Raw genomic sequence first — 25,238 nt, 5'->3', positions numbered from 1 at the left:
TGTTAGGTAGCAGTGTCTGACTTTGAAATTTTTGTGCTTTCTGAAGAAGATGGGCTTGGTGGTATTCACCTCTAGGCCACCTATTTTTCTTCTCTAGAAATGCCTCTAGAGGGTACTATTTTCCCTCTTGTTGTATGTGTATATTGAATGATGTTGGTCCTTTCATGGGTACTGTTGTCCCTTCAGGCTGGCTGGCTCTAAGGGTCAATCCTGATCATGTATATTACACTGTGCAATGTCTGTCCTGTTGGGTGTATTTATTCTACACAGTGTCTGGTACCTGCTAGACTCCTCCTTTGATCATGCTACTTGTGTAGCTAGTTGAGTCTAGGGTTGGTGCTGTCTTCCACTCACTACCAGTTCTGTTGGTTCTAGATCTTCTTGGGTTGGTGCCAGCTGTTGTTTGTAACCTGCTATGGGCTACATGTCTGCAGCTACTGCACTTTTCACTGTTTGTATCTTCATTTTCTGTGCCTGGATAGTATGGGAGGGCCAACCTATATATAAGGGTCAGCTTCCTCCTGCTTAGAGATGACAGCAGCTCTATAAATGCCCCAAGCTCTGTAAGATTTGCCTCTACTGTTCAGCTGCTCCACATCCTCTTGCTACTGCCTGATCTTCCCACAGAGTCTTCTGTAGGAAGACTATAGTGTGGACCCAGACTGGGCCTCACCCAACCAACTCCTCTACAGGTTGCAAGCTTGTTGGGTTAGGGCAGCTGAGGTTGTGAAAACAACATTAGTGGGACCCCCTATGTTCAGGGGTCTCTTGGTCAGGAGCTCAGTACAGGGAATGTGGACCCTACTCCAGAGTCTAATCCCTCAGCCACTGCTAAATACTCAAATTTTATTTCTCCCTAACTAGATGAGCAGCAGGTTCAGATCAAGTGGGGCCAACAGTCCCCTCTGCAGAAGTTCTACCAGCTGGTGAGAACCTGGTCTCAGGAAGGAAGACTAAGAGAGTCCTCTCCTGGGCTGAGTGAGCCCCAAAGGTGGCTAAGCCTGTCAACCAGATCCAACAATAGACTCACAGGGACTCACATTTTCAATGTCCGTGCTCCAAGTCTCTCTTCCTTCCCCCTGTGGAATCTAGCCCAGCGGGACAAGATGTCCAGCACCCAGGCTGGCTGAGTGTGAACCTCCACCTTGTCCAGTGCACATGAGCCGCTGTGCCTGTGCTGATCACAGAGAGCAGAACTCACCTCAGCTGGGCCAGGTGTGAGGAGCCTTTTCTTAGGATTCCACTCTAGCAAGGGCTGTTAGGTTCTAAGCTGATGCTCTCTGCAGCTGGCCCCTGGATGTGCCAGCCCTGGGCCTCTCTGGAAGGAACCCAGTGCAGACCAGTGGGAGACACTGCCTGTGACTGGCCCTCAACGACCTTCTGGAGCTACAAGCAATCCAGAGTTTGTGGCTGCCTCTGCTGGGCCCAGGTGCTCATGAAAATACTAGCTGCACACCTAGGCTGGCTTTTACCCACACTTGGCCTGTGAGGAGGTCTGTTTAAAAGGCCAACATTCCCTGAGTCTTGCCTCCTGCAGCCTCTGTCTGCTGGCTGCTTGTTGTGCTTCAATTCTGAAAAAAACCTCTGGTGAGTCTAGGGCCTGCAGCAGCAATTCAGGGATTAGAAAGAGTGCTGGGTGTGGTTTTGCCCCTGAGCCCCAGGTGTCAGTCTGTCCAGACCCCCCCCCCCCCCCGCTGCAGACCTCAGTAGGGTGTGGCCCCAGGAGTCTGGTGGGTGTGGCCTCTGACCCAGAGGTTGGTCAGCCTGCACTCCGGACAGTTTCTACTGAGTCTCCCATGAGGCAAAATGACTAGTCTTAGACTCAGGAGCGTGTGAGGGAAAGCTCTGGCCTCAACCCAAAAAAACTGAGTCACTAAAGCGACCCCTGCTTCCTGGCTTCGCAGAATGACCTGGTTTCCATGATTGGGGCAGGAGAGACTCCCAAGGGCGGAGCAGTTGCTTTTCCCCAGGCTGGTGCCACTTCAGAGGGGACTGCTCCACCCAAGAAAGATGGCAACTGCAGTACTGGAGAGTGATTTAGCACAAGGATTCAGTGGTTGTTCCCCACAATGTCTCTCCCTGGGGCACCAACTTCACACTCTCCACATGCAACTCCAGTCCTTTCATCTCCCCCACCACCACCACCAGAGCCCTAGGTAAGTAGCTGTGAACAAGAATTTCTGTGCTAGCCCTTTAAGACAGAGACTTCATCTCCTAGAACAACTCTCTTACTTACAGACAGAAACCCTGGCTTTTTTTCATTGCTAAATGCCGTGTGGGTGCCTCTCCTAGGCTCTGGGGCTCTAGGCTCAGGTGCCAGGCCTGGGGCTGAGGACCCACACCTCTCAGGTGACCTTCCCCGCAGTGAGAGTCCCTCTGGACTCTCAGCCACTGCTAGCTTCTGGGAGCGGGCAGCCCTTTCCACGTCTCCACTCCTCCTACCAGTCTTGGTATGGCTTCCTCTGTGATCCTTGGTTACAGACTCCTCTTCGTTTAGTCCAAAGTTGGTGTTTCATGATGATTGTTCTTAAATTAAGTTGTATTCCAGTTTGGTCCTGGAAGGTAGCAGTTGGAACATCTGCCTACTCCATCGCCACCTTGGAATCCTAAATTGAATTTTATTTTCTAATTTAAAACTTCTTGGTTCATTTTCTTAGAATATACTCAAATTAATTTTTCCCTGAAGCTTGAACCATTATATTCTGAAATAAAGTGTGAAGTTTTATCAATTACAGAGTATAAATATGTCTGTCTTGCATATATATAATTATATATACAATAGAAGTTTCAAATTCATGAAAAAAAAATCATTCCCAAAATTTCAAAAAATGTTCTCTAATAATTATTGTAGATAGTACTTTTCAGTGTGTTAGAATTGCATCATCCTAGATTTTTTAACTTTTTTTTTCTATTTTATCTTTTAAGATAAGAAACAAGATCTTAACAGTTCCACACATTTCACTGAGGCCCATGCTGCCCATTATCTTTTTGGCTATTTTTTCATGTCAAGAAGAAATGTGAACTATATATAAAAGTGAAAATGTTGCTTTCTGTGTTGAAATCTGAAGTAAGCTATTGTGCTATGTTGGAGAAAATTGTTCCTTTTTTTTTTCCTTAAGTGAAAAGCAGGGAGGCAGAGAGACAGACTCCCATGTGCACCAGGACCAGGATCCACCTGGCAAGCCTCTTATAGTGTAATGCACTGCCCATCTGGGGCTGTTGCTCCATTGCTTGGCAACTGAGCTATTTTAGTGCCTGAGGTGAGGCCATGGAGCCATCCTCAGCTCCCAGGGCCAACTTGCTCCAACTGAGCCATGGCTGTGGGAGAAGAAGAGAGAGATAGAAAAAAGGGAGAGAGGGAAGGGTAGAGAAGCAGATGGTCACTTCTCCTATGTGCCTGACCGGGAATCAAACCTAGTACATCTATACACCAATCCAATGCTCTACCACTGAACCAACTGGCCAGAGCCTGTTCCTGTTTTTGAAAATACTGATCTAGAATGGTTGCACAGAAACCTCATGTTTAGGAAAATGACCTATTGATTGGCTGTGTCAAGTTAGGAGCATTGACCTTGAGGTTCTTTCCTCCAATCGTTTGCATTCATGGCTTGTGAAAGATTGCTATCAGCAGTCAGCTAAGAGCAAATGCTCATCTTCTACATGCAAGATATATTCTAGGTGAGATCTTAGCAAAACAGAAAATAATACAGATAGAAACAGAATACAGATCTCTTAGCAATATTATGCTAACTTATGCCATTAATACTAACATCCTGTATTGCATTAACTGCTTCTATATCCTATCACTGTGGCATGGGTCATCATTTTTATTGGATGACTTGGCTACAATGCTAACTTACATGTATAGTGTCTACCTTTAAAAATATAATCAAGAAAACTGAATCTTACAACAGGTTTTAATCTGGCTTTCATAGATGAAATTAATGAGTGAATGAAGAGAAGAAAAGGAATGTGTACCAAAATTAAATTTTTAAAGTTCATTAAGTGTTTTTGTATACCTGATACGCCACGGTTGTAGGTTCGCTTTCTGGTCAGGGCACTTACATGAATCTCTCTCTCTCTCTCTCTCTCTCTCTCTCTCTGAAATCAATCAATAAATAAAAAATTGTTTAGAAAGTACTTTTTTGTTTTTGGTATACTATTCACCTATCAGTAAGAAACATGACCTCCAGTTGGGCCTGCTCTTTTGTTTGGCCATCTATATGTTTCCGTCTTATTCCTCTTTGGGCAACTGGAAGTCATTGGGAACTTTTCTGAAGCCTTTATAGAATTCAACCTATTTTTGATATATTTATATGTACTTATAATTTGTAAATACTATATATATATGCATCCTTATAAAATTAAGTGAGTCATGTACTATTTAAACCCAATCTTTGATACAGTTAAGCTAACCAACTCAAGAAAAGACCATGAAAATGAAAAAAATCTCTAAAAGTCCACATTGGTAAACCAAAGATAGCTATCAAACCAAGTTGATGCAGTATATCTCATTACTTTAAAAAAGAAAGAAACAATCAGCTGCTTTAAAATGAAACCACCAATAAACTTATCGTTTTATATCTCTAAATGATAGAGTTTTAGAGGTTGGCATTTGGACTCAGCTCCTTCAACAAATACTTATCGGGAGTCTTTGCGTGTCAAGCATTACCCTAGGCATGAAGAGTGAACAAAACAAAGGCCCTGCATTCGTAGATCTTACATTCTTATTTACTAGCACCATGACTATTAGAAAGTTCCATAACTTGGCTGACCTGTGGTGGCGCAGTGGATAAAGCATCAACCTGGAAATGCTGAGGTCGCTGGTTCGAAACCCTGGGCTTGCCTGGTCAAGACACATATGGGAGTTGATGTTTCCAGCTCCTCCCCCCTTCTCTCTCTCTGTCTCTCTCTCCTCTCTAAAAATGAATAAATAAAATAAAATAAAAATTTTTTTAAAAGCTGTGAAGAAAAAAAAAAGTTTCATAACTTGACAGCCATCAGTTTCTTCACCAGCAAAGTGAAGATAGTACTACCTACTTTGTAAAATAACTCTCAAGTTTACATGAATTAGTGTCTTAAGGTACTTAGTGTCATACCAGGAACATAGTAAGTACTCAGTTTTAACTTTTATTTCTTTTTTGTTTGTTTTGTTTTGAGAGAGTGAAAGGTAATAAGTGAGGGGTGGGGAAGGAGAGAGAGAAAGTTGAGAAACATCAACTCATTGCTCCACTTAGTCGTGCACCCGCTGATTGCTTCCCATACATGCCCTGACTAGGGCTCTAACCAGCTTCTGACCCTGGGACCAACAGGTGATCTCAGCACTCTGGGACAACATCATTCTCTATACACTGCACCACTGGCCAGGGCTTAACTTATAGTTCTTAATGATGATAATAATTACTATGAATACATATTACAGTGATATTATAACTTTAAATTTACTTACTGAAATTTCAGTGTTATAAATTCTCCGTATGCCAAGGGCTATTTATTGATAATGATTTCTGTCAAGAGTATCATACCTAGGCTGAAAGTTTTACAGACACACAGTCCAATTTGGGACCTCTATAATCTGTTCACATACTAAAGTCAGGTCAACACTGTTTTTCTATCCCAGCCCTTCCTCCTCCCAGGCAGTCCCTTAACCCGCCCACCCCACCTTTTTGGAGATAGAAGGGTCATCTATTTGGGCACATATCCTGTTAACCTTCACGATTTGAGTGTATATTAAGGCATGTCAGTGACCCCAAAATCACAATAATAATCTGTCACTCAAGTTCTTGCCAGAGAATATAACCTCTGACTTTTTGCTGCTCAATTCTTATTGGGCAAAAATAAAAATAATACAATTATATAAAAAAATACAGTCTAAGGATGATACAGTCCACCCATTCCTTTAGATGTACTTAATTTTATCTCTTGCACAAACCAGACTATCCCAGACTACCATGTCACCTGAAACACACAATCTTTATATCCTCTGAGTTACTTGTCCAAGTTGCTCTTTAGCGTTTTGTCGTAAGTTTCACACTAGGATACAAGTATAAAAAGCAACTGTTCTCCCCAACTGGTTTGCTTTTATCACCTGGATGCAATGGTTCCTAATAGTATCACCCTCTTTGTATTTGTCAGCAGGAAGCTCAGCCCAAGTTTTGGCAGTTGTACAGGTCTTTGTATTATTAATCCTTAGGCATTACCCTTACCTTGTCCCTGCCTTTATCTCTTTCTCTGCTCCTTTTATTATTTACCCCTTTTTCTTTTATTCTATTGTACTGTATATGTAAGTCATCTCAAATACTTCTTTTAATAAAGGATTTGATTAAATAACTATTAAACAAGCAAAAGTAACTCTTCTACTATATTCTTACTATGATATTAAAATTTTCACTCTTAAATGGTTGTAGAAGGGTATAATTCTTAGATATTCTTTTTCACATTTTGTAAATATTTTTTCTAGTGAATAGATTATAGCATTGTTTATTGAATTATAGAGTATTTTTGTCTTGATACTACAGGTTTTCCTAAATTTACAACTTCTCATAGGAAAATTTTCTACAATCCATGTTTCTACTGATGGATATAAATTGTTGATTCAAAAGTATTATAATCTGACCAAATAAAGACATCTTATTTTCAGTAACCAACATTTATTTTTTACTATGTACATTAATCCTCCACCTTAGTTAACTTTGTAAGTTGATTCACAGGTGTTTCCCATCAGTATATTTTAACTTTTTGTCTGTGGAATATAAATAAAATAATAGAGGCCATTCCACCTATACTGATAACTAAATGATGTATTTGAGATTTTTGGGGAAATAATTCTCACCCATTGCTACTTAAAAAGATCCAAGTAATAATTCTGATCCGGATTCTGAAACATTTGGAGTAAAAGAACTTTAGGGCTATATAATTAAATTTAAAATGTTGCTTAGAACCAGTAAACAGCAAAATAAAGAATGTGAATAATATGTACTTGCCAAATTTTGTAATACATTTAAAATATACTTTACATCCCTTATACCCCAGGATTGCAAATGTTTACAAGCCAGAAATAAATGTAATTCCAGAGAGGGAAGTTTACTTCCTTGACAACGAAAGATTTCAGCCTGTGAGTGCTCTGGACAGTTACAGAAAAGCCCATATGGAAAGCTGGATTAGAGTTTTGAAATGTCTTTTCAGAGTGAAGTTCAGTATGGACACAGTAAGGATAATTAATTATAAATAATTTTTATTTTCTAGTAATTGTTTAGTCATATGTGGTTCTGTCCAATTTTTATCATGAATCAATCTTTAGTGAAACTTACTATTAATTTAAGTGCTTAGGAATTCCCTCTGTCCTGATACTCTGAAATATTACCTGGTATTAAAGTAATCAGCCCTATCTAATATGTTCTTGTGTCATTTTTAAACTAATCAGTACTGTGAATTTACTGTTTCCATGACATATTTGTGAATATATCTACTAATTTAAAATCAGTGTATTTTCATCTTGAAGATGTTATTTTTTTATGTATTAATGTTGTGTGTAAATAGTTCAGGATCCTTTAAGGAATCTTGCCATATAAATGGCAGTTGCATATGGGATGTTTTTTAAAGTACATTCATAGAGGAAATGCTTTGGGGGAGAGATATGGGAATGAAATTAATGTAGTGCCAGATAGACGAGCGGAGCTCTGACTTGGAGGTTGACTGTAACAAAAATAGTCTATTTCTACATTACCTTAACTAGGATGAAGAAAATGACAGTCTAGGAGCATAACTGACACTCCAGAAGCAATCTGTGTTCGTCCTCAGGTGACAGAGAGCCTTCCTGACCAGTAGTCAGCAACCAGATGATGTTACCTGACAGAGCTAGGTCTTTTTTAAGTGCATTATCAAAAAAAATTTTTTTCATCAAAATAGAAAATGTGATTTTATGTCTGTTTTACATTATTCATAATAATTCAATTTATGTGATATTTTAGTCATCTCATTAGTTAATGGTAGGAATACAATTAAGACTATTTTGTTTGTAGTTTAAAGTTTTCTGAAATTTATGACTAGAAAAAATAAAAGCTATAAGAATTAGATAAAGAAACAAAAGTGGAATTGTTCACATATGACATGATTGTTTATGTAGAAAATTCAAAATCTACAGATAAATTTTTAGTATGTAAAGATTAATTTAGCAGGGTTGCTGGATACAGTCATTACATAAAAATCAATTCCATTTCTATATACAACAACAAGCAGTTAAAGATTCATTTACAGTAGCATCAACAAACATGCAGCACTAAAGAAATAAAGTTAAGAGGTACATCATGTTCATAGCTTTAATCACTCAACATAGTAAAATGTCATCTTTTCAAAATGATACACAGGTTTAACCTAAGTCTTGTCAAAATCTTGGGAAGAATGTTTTACAAATATAAACTTCTGGAGTTGCCAAAACCACCTTCCTTCTGATACCAGCTGCAACCTAAGACCACCGTTAGTCTAGGCCGTTTACCATAAGGACTCAGAGAACTCACTGGTAGCTGGTATATCACAGTGACAGTCCAGTATAGCAGAAAGTACAGATTCAAATCAGCCAAGGGAGAGGCACACAGGACGAAGTCCAGGACAGTGCCGAGAGTGAGTGTTCCAGTTGGTCTCTTCCAGTCAAGCCATGGACAATGCCGTCTCTCCCCAGAAAGAATGTATGAGAATACCGAGTATTGAAAACCAGGGAAGCTCAGCCAAGCCTTGGTGTCCAGAGTTTTCATTGTGACTCGGTTACATTGACATGGTTGACCACCTACATGACTAACTTTAGTCTCCAGATTCCCCAGAGCACAAGCTCATACCTTTTGGGGCAAGGTCAGTAGATACAGACAAGTTTATTCTGAAATGTATATAGAAAGGCAATGGAACCATAATACCTTAAACAATTTTGAAAATTAAAGTGGGAATAATCAGTCTACCCAATTTCAATACATTACTAGAAAATATACAAAGAAACTAGATCACTTACACATTACTGGAAGGAATATAAAATAGTTCAGTGACTCTGGAAATAGGGCATTTCTTGAAAAACTAAATATGCAACTGTTATATAGCCCAGCAGTCACACTCTTGGGCATTTATCCCAGAAAAATGAAAATTATTCACACAAAAACTTATACATGAATGCTTATAACAGCTTTATTTATAATAGCAAAAACAACTGGAAGCAACCCACATGCCCTTCAGCAGGGAAGTGGTTAAACAGACCGTGGTGCCTCCATACCAGGGAACACTACTCAGCAACAACAAGAACTGAACTCAGATACACAGTGTCCTGGACACATCTCCAGGGAACTAAGCTAACTTTTCAAAGCCAGTTCCAAAAGGTTACATACTGTCTGGGTTCATTTATATGACATTCTTGAAATGACAAAATTATGTAAATAGAGAAATGATTAGTAGTTACCAATGGTTAAGGAGGGAGTTGGAAGGGAAGTGGTTATGGCTATAAACAGGCAACATAAGTAATCTGTGTGGTGATGGAAATGTTCTGTAGCTTCATCACCATCCTGGATGTCATATGTCATTACAGTTTTTACAAGGTGTTACTGTTGGGGAAAATTAAAAAAGGGACACAGGATCAATCTGTGTTATATCTTACAACTCCTGTATCTCAAAATGAAAATATAGTTATGAATTGATGCATCTAAAAAGTGAAGTACAAATCCGATGGGGGAGAATAATAAAACTTATTAAGAGGCCTCAAAGATTACCTAAATAAATGGCAAGATACAGCATGTTCCTTGATGGGAAGGCCCACTATTGTAAATATATCAGTTCTCCCCAAATTAGCCTATAAGCTTTAGTATAATTCCATATCCTTAAGTGACTGCAGTAATGTATAATGGCTGCTTTACCACCTTCTCCTTTCCCCATTTCCTTGTTTCTGTTGGCTACAAAGCAAAGGGATGTGATTTTGCAACTCTGACAAAGCAATACAAAATGTTGCTGTGGATACAAAAGTTCATGTAATGATTCATTCATGTATTCAGAATACCTATAGCCAGGGGTAGTCAACCTTTTTATACCGACCGCCCACTTTTGTATCTCTGTTAGAAGTAAAATTTTCTAACCACCCACAAGTTCCACAGTAATGGTGATTTATAAAATAGGGAAGTAACTTTATAAAATTTATAAAGCACAGTTACAGCAAGTTAAAGCATATAATAATAATTACTTACCAAGTACTTTATGTCGGATTTTTGCTAAGTTTGGCAGAATAAATCTTTATAAAACAACTTACTATAGTTAAATCTATCTTTTTATTTATACTTTGGTTGCTCCGCTACTGCCCACTATGAGAGCTAGAACGCCCACTAGTGGACGGTAGGGACCAGGTGACTACCACTGCCAGTAGCACTTTGCTTTGTAAATTCAGAAGATTTTACTGTCATGATCTCCTGTATGCCTACATTGCCCTAATTTCAAAATGGGAATCATCATTTGCCCTAGTCAGGTAGCTCAATTGGTTAGAGCATTGTCCCAACATACTGAGGTTGTGGGTTTAATCCCTAGTCAGGTACATCCAAGAATCAACCAATGATGACATGAATAAGTGGAACATCAAAATGATGTCCCCCCCCCTCTTTCTTTCTCTCCCTCTCCTTCTCTCCCATTCTCTCTAAAAATAAAAATTGACCATTTATTTTTTTAAAAAATGGGAATCATCATCAAAATAGTGTAGAAACCATAGAAAATTTCTTGAATCTATGTTTTGTTATATTTTTAATACCAGTTATAAGCATCAGTTTTCTGGGTCCAGAAAATTCCAGACAGTTGTTTATGTCAAACATCTTTGATTTCAGAAATAAGAAGGTTTGAGGACATAAAGCAAGGTATTTGTCATGCATGAAATGACTAACAAAGCAAAGCAAGTATTAATATATGATAATTTAATACATACTATATACAAAATACTGAAACATGAAGAAAGGGAGTAACTGGTGTGAGGCAAAGACAGCTTATTATAGGAAGTAAATATTAAACTGAATCTTTTTTTAAAAACTGGATCTTAAAGCAATTAGACATCTTCTGAAAATAATTTTCATTTTCAGTGCTTAAGTGATTTATAATATTGAGTGTATTACAGCAAAATGTCTGTGTACTTTGACCTATCACAGCCTCTCTGAGCTTTGAATTTTACCTGTGAAATAAAACTCATGAAATTTTATTTAGGGTCCTTTCCACATCAGAACTATTTTATATTTGATAGGTTTCTATGTACAGCTTACTATGAACCGAGCTAGCTCTGTCTCAGGAGCACAGTGCGAGCTCTCGGACAGTTCAAGTCTGACTCTCTGAAAGTTTTCAGTTCTGACACTTTCCCAAACCTCTTTGTTTGTTTTATTAATTTTAATTTATTGTGGTAACATGGATTCAAGTGTCCTGCTGAATATAACACCCTCACCCTCCACCCCCATGCACCTATTTACACCCTCTTCTCCCTCCTCCCAACTCTCTCCTCCCTCCCCTCTGGGATTTGCTGTCCTGTTATCTATATCTATGTGTATGTGTATATAATTTCACTAATTTCTTAAACGTCTTTTGATTCTAGTAAGTTGCATTTATATTTTAGCTACAGATCTCTAGAAAATACTTTTAGTATTTGTCAGTGCTTACCAACTAGCTGCGGATGGAGTGTGGATCCCCTCATCAGTTTGTTGGAGGACAAGAAAAACACTCTACTTCCTTCAGCTTTAATTACAAAGTATCTAACTGTCTTTATATTCCAATTTTAGAGGCATTTGTATCTCAACTCTAAAAGCTACATACACTTCAACATAAGATATAGTTTATTAATAATCCATTTGGAAGATGAGAAAAGTGTGATCTCTACCTTCAAAGCCTTTATTTTACAATGGCAATCTTTTCTCTGGCTGGACTTCAGAATCACCGGAATCATAGATGCCCACCCAGTTCCTGAGATTTTGAAAAGGTTTAAGCACTGTCAATTGAGCCGGGCCTGTGAGAATAGGGGATACTTATATATAGTAGAAGAAGAATGGAAGAATAACACAGGAAAAAAAGACTAGAAGCAGAGAATAGAGGGCTTTAAACCAAATTAAGAAATTTCTTTTTAACTTGATAGATTAGAAGAGCCACTAGATATTTTTGAGCAGAGAAAGAGATATATGGTACAAATAATACTTTGGAATGTTTCATCTGTAATAGGATACAAGGTAGAGGAGAGAATGAAGGTAGTGAAATTAGTCAGGAGATGCCCTGGCTGGTTGGCTCAGTGGTAGAGCATCAGCCCCAGTGTTTGGATGTCCCAAGTTCCATTCCCGGTCAGGGCACACAGGAGAAGCAACCATCTGCTTCTTCACCTTCCCACTTCTCTCTTTCTCTTTTTTCCTCTCCTGCAGCCATGGCTCTATTGGTTCAAGCCCATTGGCACCGCTGACACTGAGAATGGCTCCAGGGAACCTCCATCTCAGGCACTAAAAATAGCTCAGTTGCAGTTGCAAGCATGGCCCCAGATGGGCAGAGCATAGGCCCTAGACAGGGTTGCCAGGTGGATCCTAGTCAGGATGCATGCGAGAGTCTGTCTCTCTATCTCCCCTACTCTCACTTGGAAAAGAAGGGGGGAGGGAATGAATGAGTTAGGAGGCTGTTTTTGTATTCTAAATGATAGGTCATTAAATGTAGAGTGCGAACAGTGGTGGCAAGATGGAAAAAAAGAGATTCAAAAATCTTTGCTGAGGTATAATTGTCAGAATTGGGTAACTGACTAGGTCAGGAAGCAGATACCCAGGGAGGAGAAAAGGCAAAGATGGTTGAGAAGCTTTGAGCTAGAATAAAGAGAATGTTGTATCCATTCACAGAAATGGAAACCTCAGTGGAAAAGCCTGCCTGCAGAATAAGCCCGCCAGTGAGTACCTCTGGACTGCGTGCAGATGTGGGACACTGCAGCAGTCTATTCCCGTCCTAGTACCTTCCCACCACACGCAGCAGCCCTTCTGGGGGCTGAGAAACCAGAGGTATCAGCACATTTAGCAAGAGCAGGCTTGTTTAGGAAAATGCGGTTTCTAGTTCAACTCCATTTTTTTCCACTACTTTGATAAATTATTTTATTAGACTCTCAACTCTTACTGAGTATCACTCACTGTATCATTTATTAATTTATGTGAACTAGCAGTAAGCAGATTTATATTCTGAAGTGTGTAGAAAAGTGAGCCCCAGAAAATGCTATAGAGGTGGGAGGATTTGGTAAATGCAGTCAGGAAGGGCTAATTCCATCATCCTAACTCTCCACAATCCATTCACTACATGCCAACCAGTGTACTTTTCAAAATGCTTGAAATTCTGCAGACAGCCCTTCATTGCACTTGGAATAAAAATTAAAACTTTTCACTGGTCCGTGAGATCTCGCATGGCTTGGAGGCTGCTCACCTCCTGAAATGATCATCCACCACTTTCCCCCTCACCTATCACGTTCTAGTCACTCCAGCTTGTCCATTCCTTGACTGTGGGCTGTGACAAGCTCCCCCACCCACCCATCCAGAGCCCCTGCTCTTGTTCTTCTGGATTTTTGCCTGCAGCACTCAGCCCGAGACCTTCATCTGGCTCCTTCTTGCCCTTCAAGTCTCAGGTCACAAGTCATCTTCATCCAATAAAAATTGAGGACCTGAGAACCACCTCTCCTCGTCCCACCTCATTCTCCTCCTCATCTTTTTACATCCCCTATTGTGTTTTCTTCACAGTGCTTCTGACTTGCCTCTAATCCCTACTAGCAGGTATGCTGCAGAGCAAAGCCGTCATATATCTTGTTCACTACTGCATCCCCAGCCCCCCAAAATAGTGCTTGGCATACAATAAATACATACATGAATGTATGAATTAACAATCCCAGGGCCTCTGAGTAAACTATCTGCCCACAAAATATAGAGTAGAATCCACACAGAGAGAAGGACAACAGAAGATTTAGATCGAACTAGTTAAATGTTTTGTTTTGTTTAGAAAAAAAGAAAGTATTTTGCAGTTTATTCTCTATCTCACCTCTCTCTCTCTCTCTCTCTCTCTCTCTCTCTCACACACACACACACACACACACACACACACATAAGCAACCAAAAGCCATAGGCACCTACCTAGTAAAAGACAGCCCTTTCTGACAATTTTATTTTAGAATGAGGCCCAGTTCAGCTCTTTGCTGATTATATTGGGATTATAAATTGGATCAGAAACTTGTATTTAATGAAGTAACTATTGTTTGTTTGTTTTTGCATTCCTTTCTTTAGTGCTCTATGCTCTTACAATCCTTTGTTAAAGTTGCTTTTGAAAATGACGAAAGGAAATTGGGAAAAGAAAGCTTTTCCCACACCTGAGCTCAAATTGTACAGGAAAATAATATCCATGCGGCCAGGTCTGGTGGCAACAGTAAAGAGTACTGTGTGAGCCTGACCAGGTGGTGGCGCAGTGGATAGAGCGTCGGACTGGGATGCGGAAGGACCCAGGTTCGAGACCCCGAGGTCGCCAGCTTGAGCGCGGGCTCATCTGGCTTGAGCAAAGAGCTCACCAGCTTGGACCCAGGGTCGCTGGCTCCAGCAGGGGGTTACTCGGTCTGCTGAAGGCCCACGGTCAAGGCACATGTGAGAAAGCAATCAATGAACAACTAAGAAGTCGCAACGCGCACAACAAGAAACTGATGATTGATGCTTCTCATCTCTCTCCGTTCCTGTCTGTCTGTCCCTGTCTATCTCTGCCTCTGTAAAAAAAAAAAAAAAAAAAAAAAAAAAAAAAGAGTACTGTGTGAGACAAGAGAGCACTTCTACACACTGTGTGGGCTTGACGGGCCATTGTAGCAATAACAGTGTGGCCATTTGTTATTGATAAGAAAGTGATTTATTAGAGAGTTCTGCCAGATTCGGTGTCAGGCTGTCTACTCTGCCAAAGAATAAGTTTACTTTTGTACACCTGAAACTAGTTTAATATTGCATGTCAACTATACTTCAATAAATAATTTTTAAAAGATTTTATTTATTGGCCTGACCTGTGGTGGCACAGTGGATAAAGCCTCGACCTGGGAATGCTGAGGTCGCCGGTTCGAAACCCTGGGCTTGCCTGGTCAAGACACATATGGGAGTTGATGCTTCCAGCTCCTCCCCCCTCTTCTCTCTCTCCCTCTCTGTCTCTCTCTCCCTCTCTCTCCTCTCTAAAAATGAATAAATTTAAAAAAATATTAAATTAAAAGATTTTATTTATTGATTTTAGAGAGAGAGAAATGGGGGACCAGAGGGAGGAGTGGGAAGCATCAACTTGTAGTAGTTGCTTCTGGTATGTGCCTTGACCAGGCAAGCCTGTGGTTTCGAACCCGTGACCTCAGCATTCCAGATCAATGCTTTACCACTGCACCACCACAGGTCAGGCTTAATAAATAATTTCTTTTTTAAAAAAGAAAACATTTACTTCCCAGAATTGTCTTCCCAAAGTGAGTCTTAAGCTGCGTGGTACCCTATACCTCCCTGCCTGCAAAGCCCCTTCCGTAAATGAGATAGGAGAGAAGCTGAGTCCCTGGCCACTTTGCTCAGTGTATAGAGTATCAGCCCAGCATGCGGACACCCCAGGTTTGATCCCCAGTGAGGGCATACATGAAAAGTGACCATTGCTTCTTTTTCCCTCCCTCTCTCCCTCTTCCTTTCTCACATCCAGTGCCTCAACTTGTCCGAGCATCGGCCCGGGCATTGAGGATAGCTCACTTGAGCTGACAGTTGGCCCCAGGTGCTGAGGATAGCTTGGTTGATTCAGCATCAGCCTGGTCTGGGCGCATGCAAGAGTCTGTCTTACTATCTCCCCTCCTCTCAGTTAGAGAGAGAGAGAGAGAGAGAGAGAGAGAGAGAGAGAAAGAGAAGGAAGGGAAGGGAAGGGAAGGGAAGGGAGGAGGGAGGGAGAGAGGGAAAAAGAAAAGAGGCTGCAAGAGAAAGGACAGGCTGCCCTGCAAACTGCAAGTGACTCAAAAGTTTCTACCACTGATTTTGTCTGTGTTTCAGCCTGTCTCTTATCTCTGCTCAAGCTTAATAACTTGCCTTTAGGGTCTCAACACAATCTTAGCTTTAAAGGGCTTGCAACAACAGTAGTGATGGAAAGGGACTTGCCTGTATCGTACACAGGTAATTTAACAAAACAATGCTGCATGGTCACTGAGCCACTCTCGGCAAGTCCCTTCCATAGTCTCAGTGAACACCCCGCCTGCTCCAGCTGTGCTGAGCCCACACTTGTGCCTCTACCTTGGAGAGTCTCCATCAGGCACTGTTCCCTGTTCAAGTATTGGTAAGTTTTTAATGATGTTCTCCTTAGGAGCTCTAGAATTCATTTTAAAATGAATTTTACTAGTTATATTTTATATCTTTTTAGAAGGCACATTATTTTTCAGTGCTCTGGTATTTCTCTAATTCTTTATAACTCTCTAAAAATAACTGCTGGTGAGCTCATAAGTTCATTAGCTAATCCCCCTGGGACTCAATAATGCATATTACAGACCTCCTGATTTTTATATATTAGATTTTCTCAAGAATTCCCTTACCTGTTATTATCAACATAGCTATATTGACAGGGTCTTCATTACTTCCTAATTGCCCATATTTCTTTTTCTTGTTAAAGATCAATTTTTTAAACCAAGCCTTGTCATTTTGAAAACATTATAGACATGTTATCCTGTTAATATTAATGTTTCATATCTTTCTAGGTTTTTTTCTCTTACCATTTATCATAGGAAACTTATAAAATGTATTCATTGCCTTTTACTTTAACAATGAATTCTTTTGTTGTGAGGGGATAGAGGGTATTAGTGAGAGGGTAGGGGCACATGCTGAAACAAAGATATACTTCAGCCTGACATGTGGTGGCACAGTGAATAGAGCTCCACCCTGGAATGCTAAGATCGCCAGTTCAGAACCCTGACCTTGCCTAGTCAAGGAACATAGGACAAGCAACCAATGAACAGCTAGAGTGAAGCAAGCAACTACTTCTCGTTCCCCAGCCCTCCTCGCTCTGTAAAATCAATAATAAAAATTTTTTAAATGATACTTCATAGTCAAAGTTGACTTTGTCAATAATTATAGTCCCTGTTTTAAACTGGACCCTAAAATGTAAATAATGCATAGGTTGTAGAAACTATTCCATGACCCATTAGTTTAGGACCATGTAAAAATAAGGTGACTAGCAATAAGTTAAATGGCTGACCAAGAAATTCTTCTAAATTATCTCTTTGGTATAGAACTGTCCATCGTATTATACTAGTAAGTCTCATCTCTAGCAAATCTCATTTGTGTGTGTGTGTCTGTGTGTGTAATAGCATTTAAAGAATGATTGCTTTCCCAGAGAATAGTTCAGTGTATTAAAAGACTCATTGAATTAAATAACTTACTTCTTCCTTTAAAATATTCTATTTATAGAAATATTTACATATAACTGTTTAAGCTATCTCTACATAAAATGAGGTACAGTTCCCAAGTAGTCTGCATCTGCCAGAGGAAACACACCAGGACTGTGGCTGCTAACTCGATAGCAGATTTTGGTATGGTTTTTGCCTTTCCTCTAAAAAATTGTAAGTGCTAAAACCAAATAAAGAAGAGTGTGGACAAAGCAGACTTGTAGGAAATGCTTGGGTTGAAGTCATCACAGGAAGAAGTGAGGGTGATTGACAAGACGGAAGATATAGCAGTGTTTCCTTCTCTCTTATCCTGTTCTTTAAGAATTCCCCTCTCAGTGCCATTCCCAACCATTATTGTTTCATTTCTAAATGTTATTACATAAATGTAGCCTCCCTCTTTCTCAGTTCCATTATAAGACACTTTTTCTTAAATGTATAGTCTTTTGGGAAAACAAAGCATTTTAGCAATTTGATCTTATATGATTCACAGTCTCACCCTGCATACTTAAAGTTCTTAATTCTTTTGACCATTTGTGCTGTCCTTACTGCTTTGAAAATTGCCACAGTTCATTTTTTAAAACAAGGGATAAAGTATAAATATTCACTGTAGTATTTTAATTGGGAAACCCCTTCCCCCTACCTTTTGATTATTTTACAGTGAATAACATCATTGAAAAATAGTACTTTTGGAAGAAACATTAAGAAAAATAAAAGCATTTTCTTGTCTGTATCAGCAAAAAAGAGATAGCTAGAATAGGGTTCAAATTATACAGACAATCTCTAATGTAATAAGAAAGATTTAACAATTTTTATTTAAGCTGACCTGGATCATCTAAATATCTCCTATTACAGCAGATATTACACACTGATCCTGAAATAAAATCTAAAGATAACATAACTCATCTACTAATACAGTTGCTAAGTTATTTTAATACTCTAGTTAACATATACAAAGAATAAAAGAAAAGTAACTCATAATAAACAATATGCATATCAATATTTAAAGTGCTTTAAAAAATCTACGTAAGAAGGCACAATATAGAAGTCAGATACTTGGCCCTGTGCACAGAATCAGCATGGCAGCTACACCATGAAAAGGCATGCTGATGCCGTTAGTGATGAAATTTTCTCACGTGGTAAACCACTTTTGGTAATATTCTGAACAACATAAAGTACAAAATCCCTTCCATTTACATAGTTGGATTCCTGAGAAATTGCATGTATGTTTATGTAATGCCAAAATACTTTGAGATTATTTGTTAAACAGACCTAAATTTAAACCCATCTAATTATAAATAGGTTTTTCAGCTGATGCTTTGCTGGTATAACATTTATCCATGTGGGGTGCAGAACAATTCCTAGTGCAGTGCTTCCCTGCTAACTGCAGGATGTCCAACCATCCCAGACCTTCTCCCAGTAAAAGCTAATAGCTCCTTCCAATCATCTTGACCACCAAAACTATCCCTGCAGATTTCCAAAATTTCCCAGAGGCCACTGCCATGCCCATTAAGAGCCATTGATTGAGACGGAGCAAAGGCACTTTTTTTGTAATAAAGCACTAAGATCCTGCACATTTTATTTTAATACTGATTTGATCTTATGGATTAGAAAACTGAATATGCCCCAAAGGCGACTTAACCAGTAAGAACAAGCCTTCCGATCCAAAAGGATACAAAAATCATTCCCTGAGACAATAGCAGGTATTTAATGTGAGAAAAAATTTTATCCCCTACATTGTGGGAACCTCTCTATATTCAGAAAATGATGTTTTGAAAAGTGGAAGAAAGTTCACAGTCCCTAAAAAGAGGAGCTTTTGATCAGAGTAAAGTTATCTTTCAGAGGAAAGACCAGGTCCTGGCCATCAGACCGTGTCTGTCTCCTTCCAGTAGCATGGTTAATGCTGAGTGGACTAGTTTCCATGTTACCTACATATCATTGCAGCTTGTTAATAAACGGCTGCTTTTCTGATTAGCCTCAATTCTTTTATATTTTTTTATGAATAGATAATTTAATGGCCTTGATGTTTCTGTCTTGATGGAATAATTTTCTCTAAAGTGTTGTATGTTTGCCTGACCTGTGGTGGCACAGTGGATAAAGCATCAACCTGAGGTCGCTGGTCTGAAACCCTGGGCTTGTCTGGTCAAAGCACGTATAGCAGTTGATGCTTCCTCCTTCTCTCTTTCTCTCTCTCATCTCAAATGAATAAATTTTTTTTATTCTTTTTTTTTTTAGAGAGAGGAGAGAGAGAGGGAGAGAGAGGAGAGAGAGACAGAGAGGGAGAGAGAGGAGAGAGAGACAGAGAGAGAGAAGGGGGGAGGAGCTGGAAGCATCAACTCCCATATGTGCCTTGACCAGGCAAGCCCAGGGTTTCGAACCGGCAACCTCAGCATTTCCATGTCGACGCTTTATCCACTGCACCACCGCAAGTCAGGCTTCAAATGAATAAATTTAAAAGAAAAGTGTGGTATATTTTAAGTACTAGAAAACTGCTCTTTGAAAGTTTTCATTCTCACCTTACCGATGCAGTGGATAGGATAGGGTGTTGACCTGGAATGCTGGGGTCATGGGTTCAAAGCCTTTTAGCTTGCTCAGTCAAAGCACATACAAGAGGAAACTACATACTATGAGTTGATGCTTCCTGCTCCTCCCCACCCTTTCTCTCCTCTCTCTCAAGTCAAAAAATAAAATCTTTCAAAGAAATAGTTTCCATTCTCTAAGCATTGCCATGCATAGACATTCATATTAATTTTTAAATATTTTAACTGAACTTTGGTCCTGAATTTTTGAAAATGGTCTCCAAACATACTCTTGAAATGTGTATGTGCAGCCCCAGGTGGATGTCTTCCAAATGCGATTTTAAAATTATTAACAATCTACTTTCAAAACTTTCAAAAGAAAACCATTTTTCTATAAAATATTCGTGTTACCACCTCTTAGTTTAGGGAGAACTCTCCCTCTCCTACGCCATTTTCTGTAATTCAGTTTCTAACCCACCTTGCTTATTACCTTTATTCCTAGCAATTTTCTTTCCTCTGGTAGAGCACACATTCTCATTATTTATACTCTTAAATTACAAGGGCAAATGTTGAGAGCCAATGCAGATACTTAGTTATCTCAGGGACTTTGGTCTTTTCAGCTGAGAACTAATCAAGCAGAGAGCAATCATAAGTTAAAACTAAAAAGGCTTTGTAGTGATGTTATCACCAGGGAAATTTGTTCATCCTTTAGAAAGATTGTCACCAGGAAAGAAAAAAATAAAGTAGTTAAATTGCATCAGACCATTGACTCCGTAGGTCCCTCTAGATTCATAGATTGAATTGGTTTTCAAGTGGTGGGAGGAATTATGAGAAGAGTTCCCTGAGAAAGCTTACAAATTGATCATAGTCTTGGTAACACTAGTAAGTGTAAGTGTGATCACTATGGAGAAAATGCCAAATGAGCCTGGAAGCATGGAAAATGAGAAGGAAAAGAGACAATTAACACCTTTTTTTTTTCTTACTGTGTTTGGGGATTGCCATGTAGTATATGCATCTGAGACTAGTCTTTCAAAAAGAAGAAATACAATTGATTTTAAAATATCATTATAAATGCAATTGGTAGTTATTGTTGAAATGAAACTAGAGTTGCAAGCACTATAGAAATAGGGACATAGCCTATCCAGAAACTGGGCTCCCTTCTAGATATATCCACAAAATAGTATATAAAATTGATTTGTCTCATCGCGTGTAGAACTGCTCACTTGAGTTTGGGGAATATAAATGCCTTCAAATTCAAAATTATAATAATAAATATCTGGATGTTACATATATTTTAAAGAACTTGAAAATTTATACACCTATTGATGCAGATAGGCACATGTGTAATTTTCTTTCCCCAAGAATTCTGTTAAGACTTATTAAAATCCAGTCAATCACGTTAGGATTTGCCAGGACAAACCTACACTCTCTCTCTCCCATTGAATAACATTGAATTTTGCCCTAAATGAGTAAGCAAGTAGAGAAATTACCTCATTTTTTAGTCTGAATACAGTAGTACTGGAAGCTGTTTCTCAAGGATATGACTTCAGTACTGGATCTGAGTTTTAAATATTGATTGTAAGGCCAATCTGCAGAGAAGAGGATAGAGAGCCTCCTTGGGAGGGCAGGGATAAAGAGAGGGTTCTGTGGTAAGGCCAGCTCCCATATCTAAGTCACATGAACACACTGTAGCTGTCTGCTCTCTGGTCGACTGCAGCCATAGCATCCTTATTGTTGTAACTCCTAGATTGTGATACTGTCACAAAACTGTTGCTAGGCAACAAATGTGGTTACCAGGTCTCAGCGAATAGCTGAAGGGGAAAGCAAAGTGTTGCACCATTGTAGAGTAACCATAGCAATGACCTACTATTACAGACTAAAGAATTATCATTAACAATGTTAAAGTATCAGACAGAGGCCCTGAATCTGGAGACTTCCAGGCAGTATCTCGGCATAATTAAGTGATCTAGGAAGAAATTTCAACTGTCTTAAAGCCTCTCACTCATTATTTCTATGGGAGAGTCTTAGTAATTAACATTTTTATTTTTAATTGAAAAATTGTTCAGTTGTTAATCTAGTGGTAAAAATGTTATAAGCTATCACAAAGAGTCAAAAACAGATTAATGTCCCTATCTATTATGTCTACATCAATGTTATGTTTTGCCTGTTAAATTGAAAGTAGAATTGATTTGAAAAATACTATACATTAGTATTACATTGAAGACACATCTCTGTAGTAAAATAAAATAGCCCTGTAAAGTGATAGCTAAGCCTGAAAAGTTTTGTAAGTTGAATTTCTCCTTTTAGTAGTCACTGCTCTGAAACATTTTTCATAAGCTTATCAAAAAGTGCCCCCTAAAATCTGTAAAAAATAAAATAAAAATGCCTACTAGGACATCTAGGCAAAATCCTTCCTGCATTTGGTCCTTTACTCAGTATCCCGTACATTTTGGTCTCAATGGCCTCCCTGAGGCCACCCTAACAGAATGCTTCATGGAGAGGCAAGAAAAACCTGACTTGTTTTTTTCTCCTGGAAAGCAGAGAAACTTGGGTGCTCGGGGTGGATGCAGAAGCCGGATCCCGCGCACAGTAGAAACCAATCCCCGCACGCGCGCAGCCGGGGAAGTGGGTGGTTTCGGACCGGAGAGGGTGTGGCCCTTCCGCAGTGCGTCTCGATTGGCTCGGCGGGGCTGAGGCCCCGGGCGGGGGCGCCGTGCCGCGCCCTCGCCCTAGCCCCTCACCGGGGGCGGGCCGGGGCCGGGGCCGGGCCGGAGGCGGCGGGGGCCCGGGATCGCTGCCCCGATGCTGCCTGCGGAGGCGCGGCCTTGGCGGACGTCAGCTGTCCCGTCGGACCCCGGGCCAAAGCGACCCGCAGGTAAAGGTGTGGGGCTTGGGGGCGGGCGCGGCTCCCGGTGGGGGACCCGCGGCCTGCGCCCCGGAGCGGAGCGGAACGGAGCGGAACGAGGCCCGCCGTAACCGATTCTGTGTTTTTTGCAGGCACCGACCGTCACGAGCTCACTTCCTGGAAGAGCTTCCCGTCTATTTTCAAATTCTTTGCGGAAGCCTCCGAGGCCAAGGCCAGTGCCCTGAAGCCGGCTCTGACGCGGCGCTCGCACCGAATCAAACACGAGGAGCTGTAAGGAGCGCGCGCCGAGCAGGCCCCGGCCGGGCCGGGCCGGGCCGGGCCGGGCCGGGCGGGACGCCCCGGACCCACACTCGGCGGCCGCGTCCCGGCTCCTGCTGCTTGTCAGCGGGCGGACTCCCAGCCCTCATTAGATTGTTCTCTTCCTAGAGCACAGGGTCGTGATATATACATCTAAATAGCGGTTTGCATTATTTCTAGATGAGTGCAACTGTCAAAGCAATATGGGTTCACTGGTCGTGCTTCCTGCGGGCCTAGCGGGTTTAGCGCTGCCCGTCAGCGCTCAGATTAAGGCTGACAGCGCCCTGCCCGGCGCGGCCGGCGCGCCTCTAATTGCCCTGATGGAGCCCGCGCCCGCTGACGGCAGAGCGGTGTCTGCGCGGTCCTACCGCCCGCCGCAGCACAGCCACTGCGCCCCCGCCCGGGCCCCGGCCCCCCTGGATCACGTCCATTTTTTCCCCTGTCCGAACAGAAGCGAACTTTTATTCTCGACTTTAAACTTCCCTTTTCACTAGGTTTCTCACTGAGGGTGTCTAATGCCTCTTTTTTTAAGAAAGTTACTCCCACAACCCCAGAGAAGCCAAATTTAAATTCAGAACAGGAATGTCATAATTTACTATGTAGGTTTGGGAGCGCAAACTGTTCTCTCCCTAACGATCTATTTTCATTTCCCGACCAGAAGAAAAACTTTGCATAAAAAAATCTATGAAAAACCGAATGCACATTACCGCTGAAAATCCTTGCTAGTTGAATATATTTTTTTTACACACGTCTCTAATTTCACATGAGATTATTTAAATCAAAACATAATGATGAACAAATCTTTTAAGTATATGTGTGAAAGCCCCCTTTTCAGTGGAATTTCCGACTTGATCATTAGAATTGACTTTACTTAAATACATAATGTATATTGAGTGCCATTGTGATTTAGATTAGCATACTTTAAGTTTTGCTTTTTAAACCTTAACGTGCAGAAAGGTTTTTTTGTTGTTTTCGTGAATCCTAACTAGAAGGATCTATTCTGATCTTTCATAGAGTTAGAACCTTTTAGGAATAGAATTGTTTATTGTCTTCAAGAAAATAAACCTGTGTACTCTTGAGCCTTTTCCTCCAGAAAGGCTAAGTGGGGCTGAAATGATTCTTTTAGTTTTCTGCTCCAACAGATTTTCGTGTCTCAATCCAATGATACAATTTTTAGTAGTCTGCTTCCTCTGTAGGGTTTTACCCTACAGTTTCAACTATTAAATATTTTAATCCAGCTAAAATCTGGCCAACACTGTGACATAAGAATTAATATGTCAAGATTTTGGTGACTTTTACATTCAAATATTAAATCTTAACATTATCATCTTAATTACTTGAATTTATTTACCTAGTGAATATTATGTTTCTAATGGATGAGAATCTGAATTTAGTATTCATCCTTTTATAAAGTGTATGCAACAATGTGCCTGCCTTATTGGAAGACCTGATAAAATGTACCCAAAATAACAGAACTGACTCCTTAGAAAAAAGTAACTTAAAATAACCACCTCATGATAAAATGTTTTTACATTATAAACTGCTTTCAGCAAGTTTTAAAATTGATACTACTTTGTTTGCTATACAAGAACATTCATTAGTTCATATGTCAAATAATAGCAAATTAAAGTTATCTTTTTTCGAATGGTCATGTATGCATCTCTTTCTATGTTATTATAGCAGAAACAACATAAGAGGAAAAATGAAAACATCATACCATCCCAGTTCTGGATGGCTTACAGTGTAGAACCCCACAGTGTTAAGCCCATTCACTGGTCAGCAATCTTCTTCTCTTTTAGAATGGTGAAATGTTTAAAACAACGGTACCTTCCATTGAGAGGATTTGAGAATTGATGTATATTGAATATATTTTTCAAAGTGTTATAAATTGTATGGTGTTCTCAGTATATGAAAATGTTCACAGGAAACTAATTTTGTTGCTTTTTTTAACCCAGCATTTGTGCAGTACTGAATTTGTGATTCTTCTGCAGCTGGATTAGAACAAAGTAGATATGCTCAGTTTACAAACCAAATCACTCCTATTTCTTCTCTAAGATTTCCTCACCTTTCTTTTTAAAAACCTTTGCTTTTAACTAGAGTAAATCACTTTTAAATTGCCTTCAATACTTTAAAACTACCAGGCTGTTACACCTTATTT

The 25,238-nt window shown here is 39.9% G+C and overlaps 1 protein-coding gene across 4 annotated transcripts in view; it reads left to right on the top strand.

Moving 5' to 3' along the window:
* Positions 1-24,725, top strand: part of ARB2A (ARB2 cotranscriptional regulator A) — a 497,335-nt gene extending 472,610 nt beyond the window's left edge. For all 4 annotated transcript variants that reach the window (XM_066273820.1, XM_066273818.1, XM_066273817.1 and 1 more), the window contains one exon: positions 22,915-24,725. In XM_066273820.1, the coding sequence (XP_066129917.1) occupies positions 22,915-23,057 (143 nt within the window). In that variant the 3' untranslated portion in view covers positions 23,058-24,725. The remainder of the gene's footprint in view (positions 1-22,914) is intronic.
* Positions 24,726-25,238: the final 513 nt, after the last annotated feature.

This window comes from Saccopteryx bilineata, chromosome 4 (genome assembly GCF_036850765.1).
Source record: "Saccopteryx bilineata isolate mSacBil1 chromosome 4, mSacBil1_pri_phased_curated, whole genome shotgun sequence".
Taxonomy (NCBI): Eukaryota; Metazoa; Chordata; class Mammalia; order Chiroptera; family Emballonuridae; genus Saccopteryx; species Saccopteryx bilineata.
This window is presented reverse-complemented; position numbering and strand designations above follow the sequence as displayed.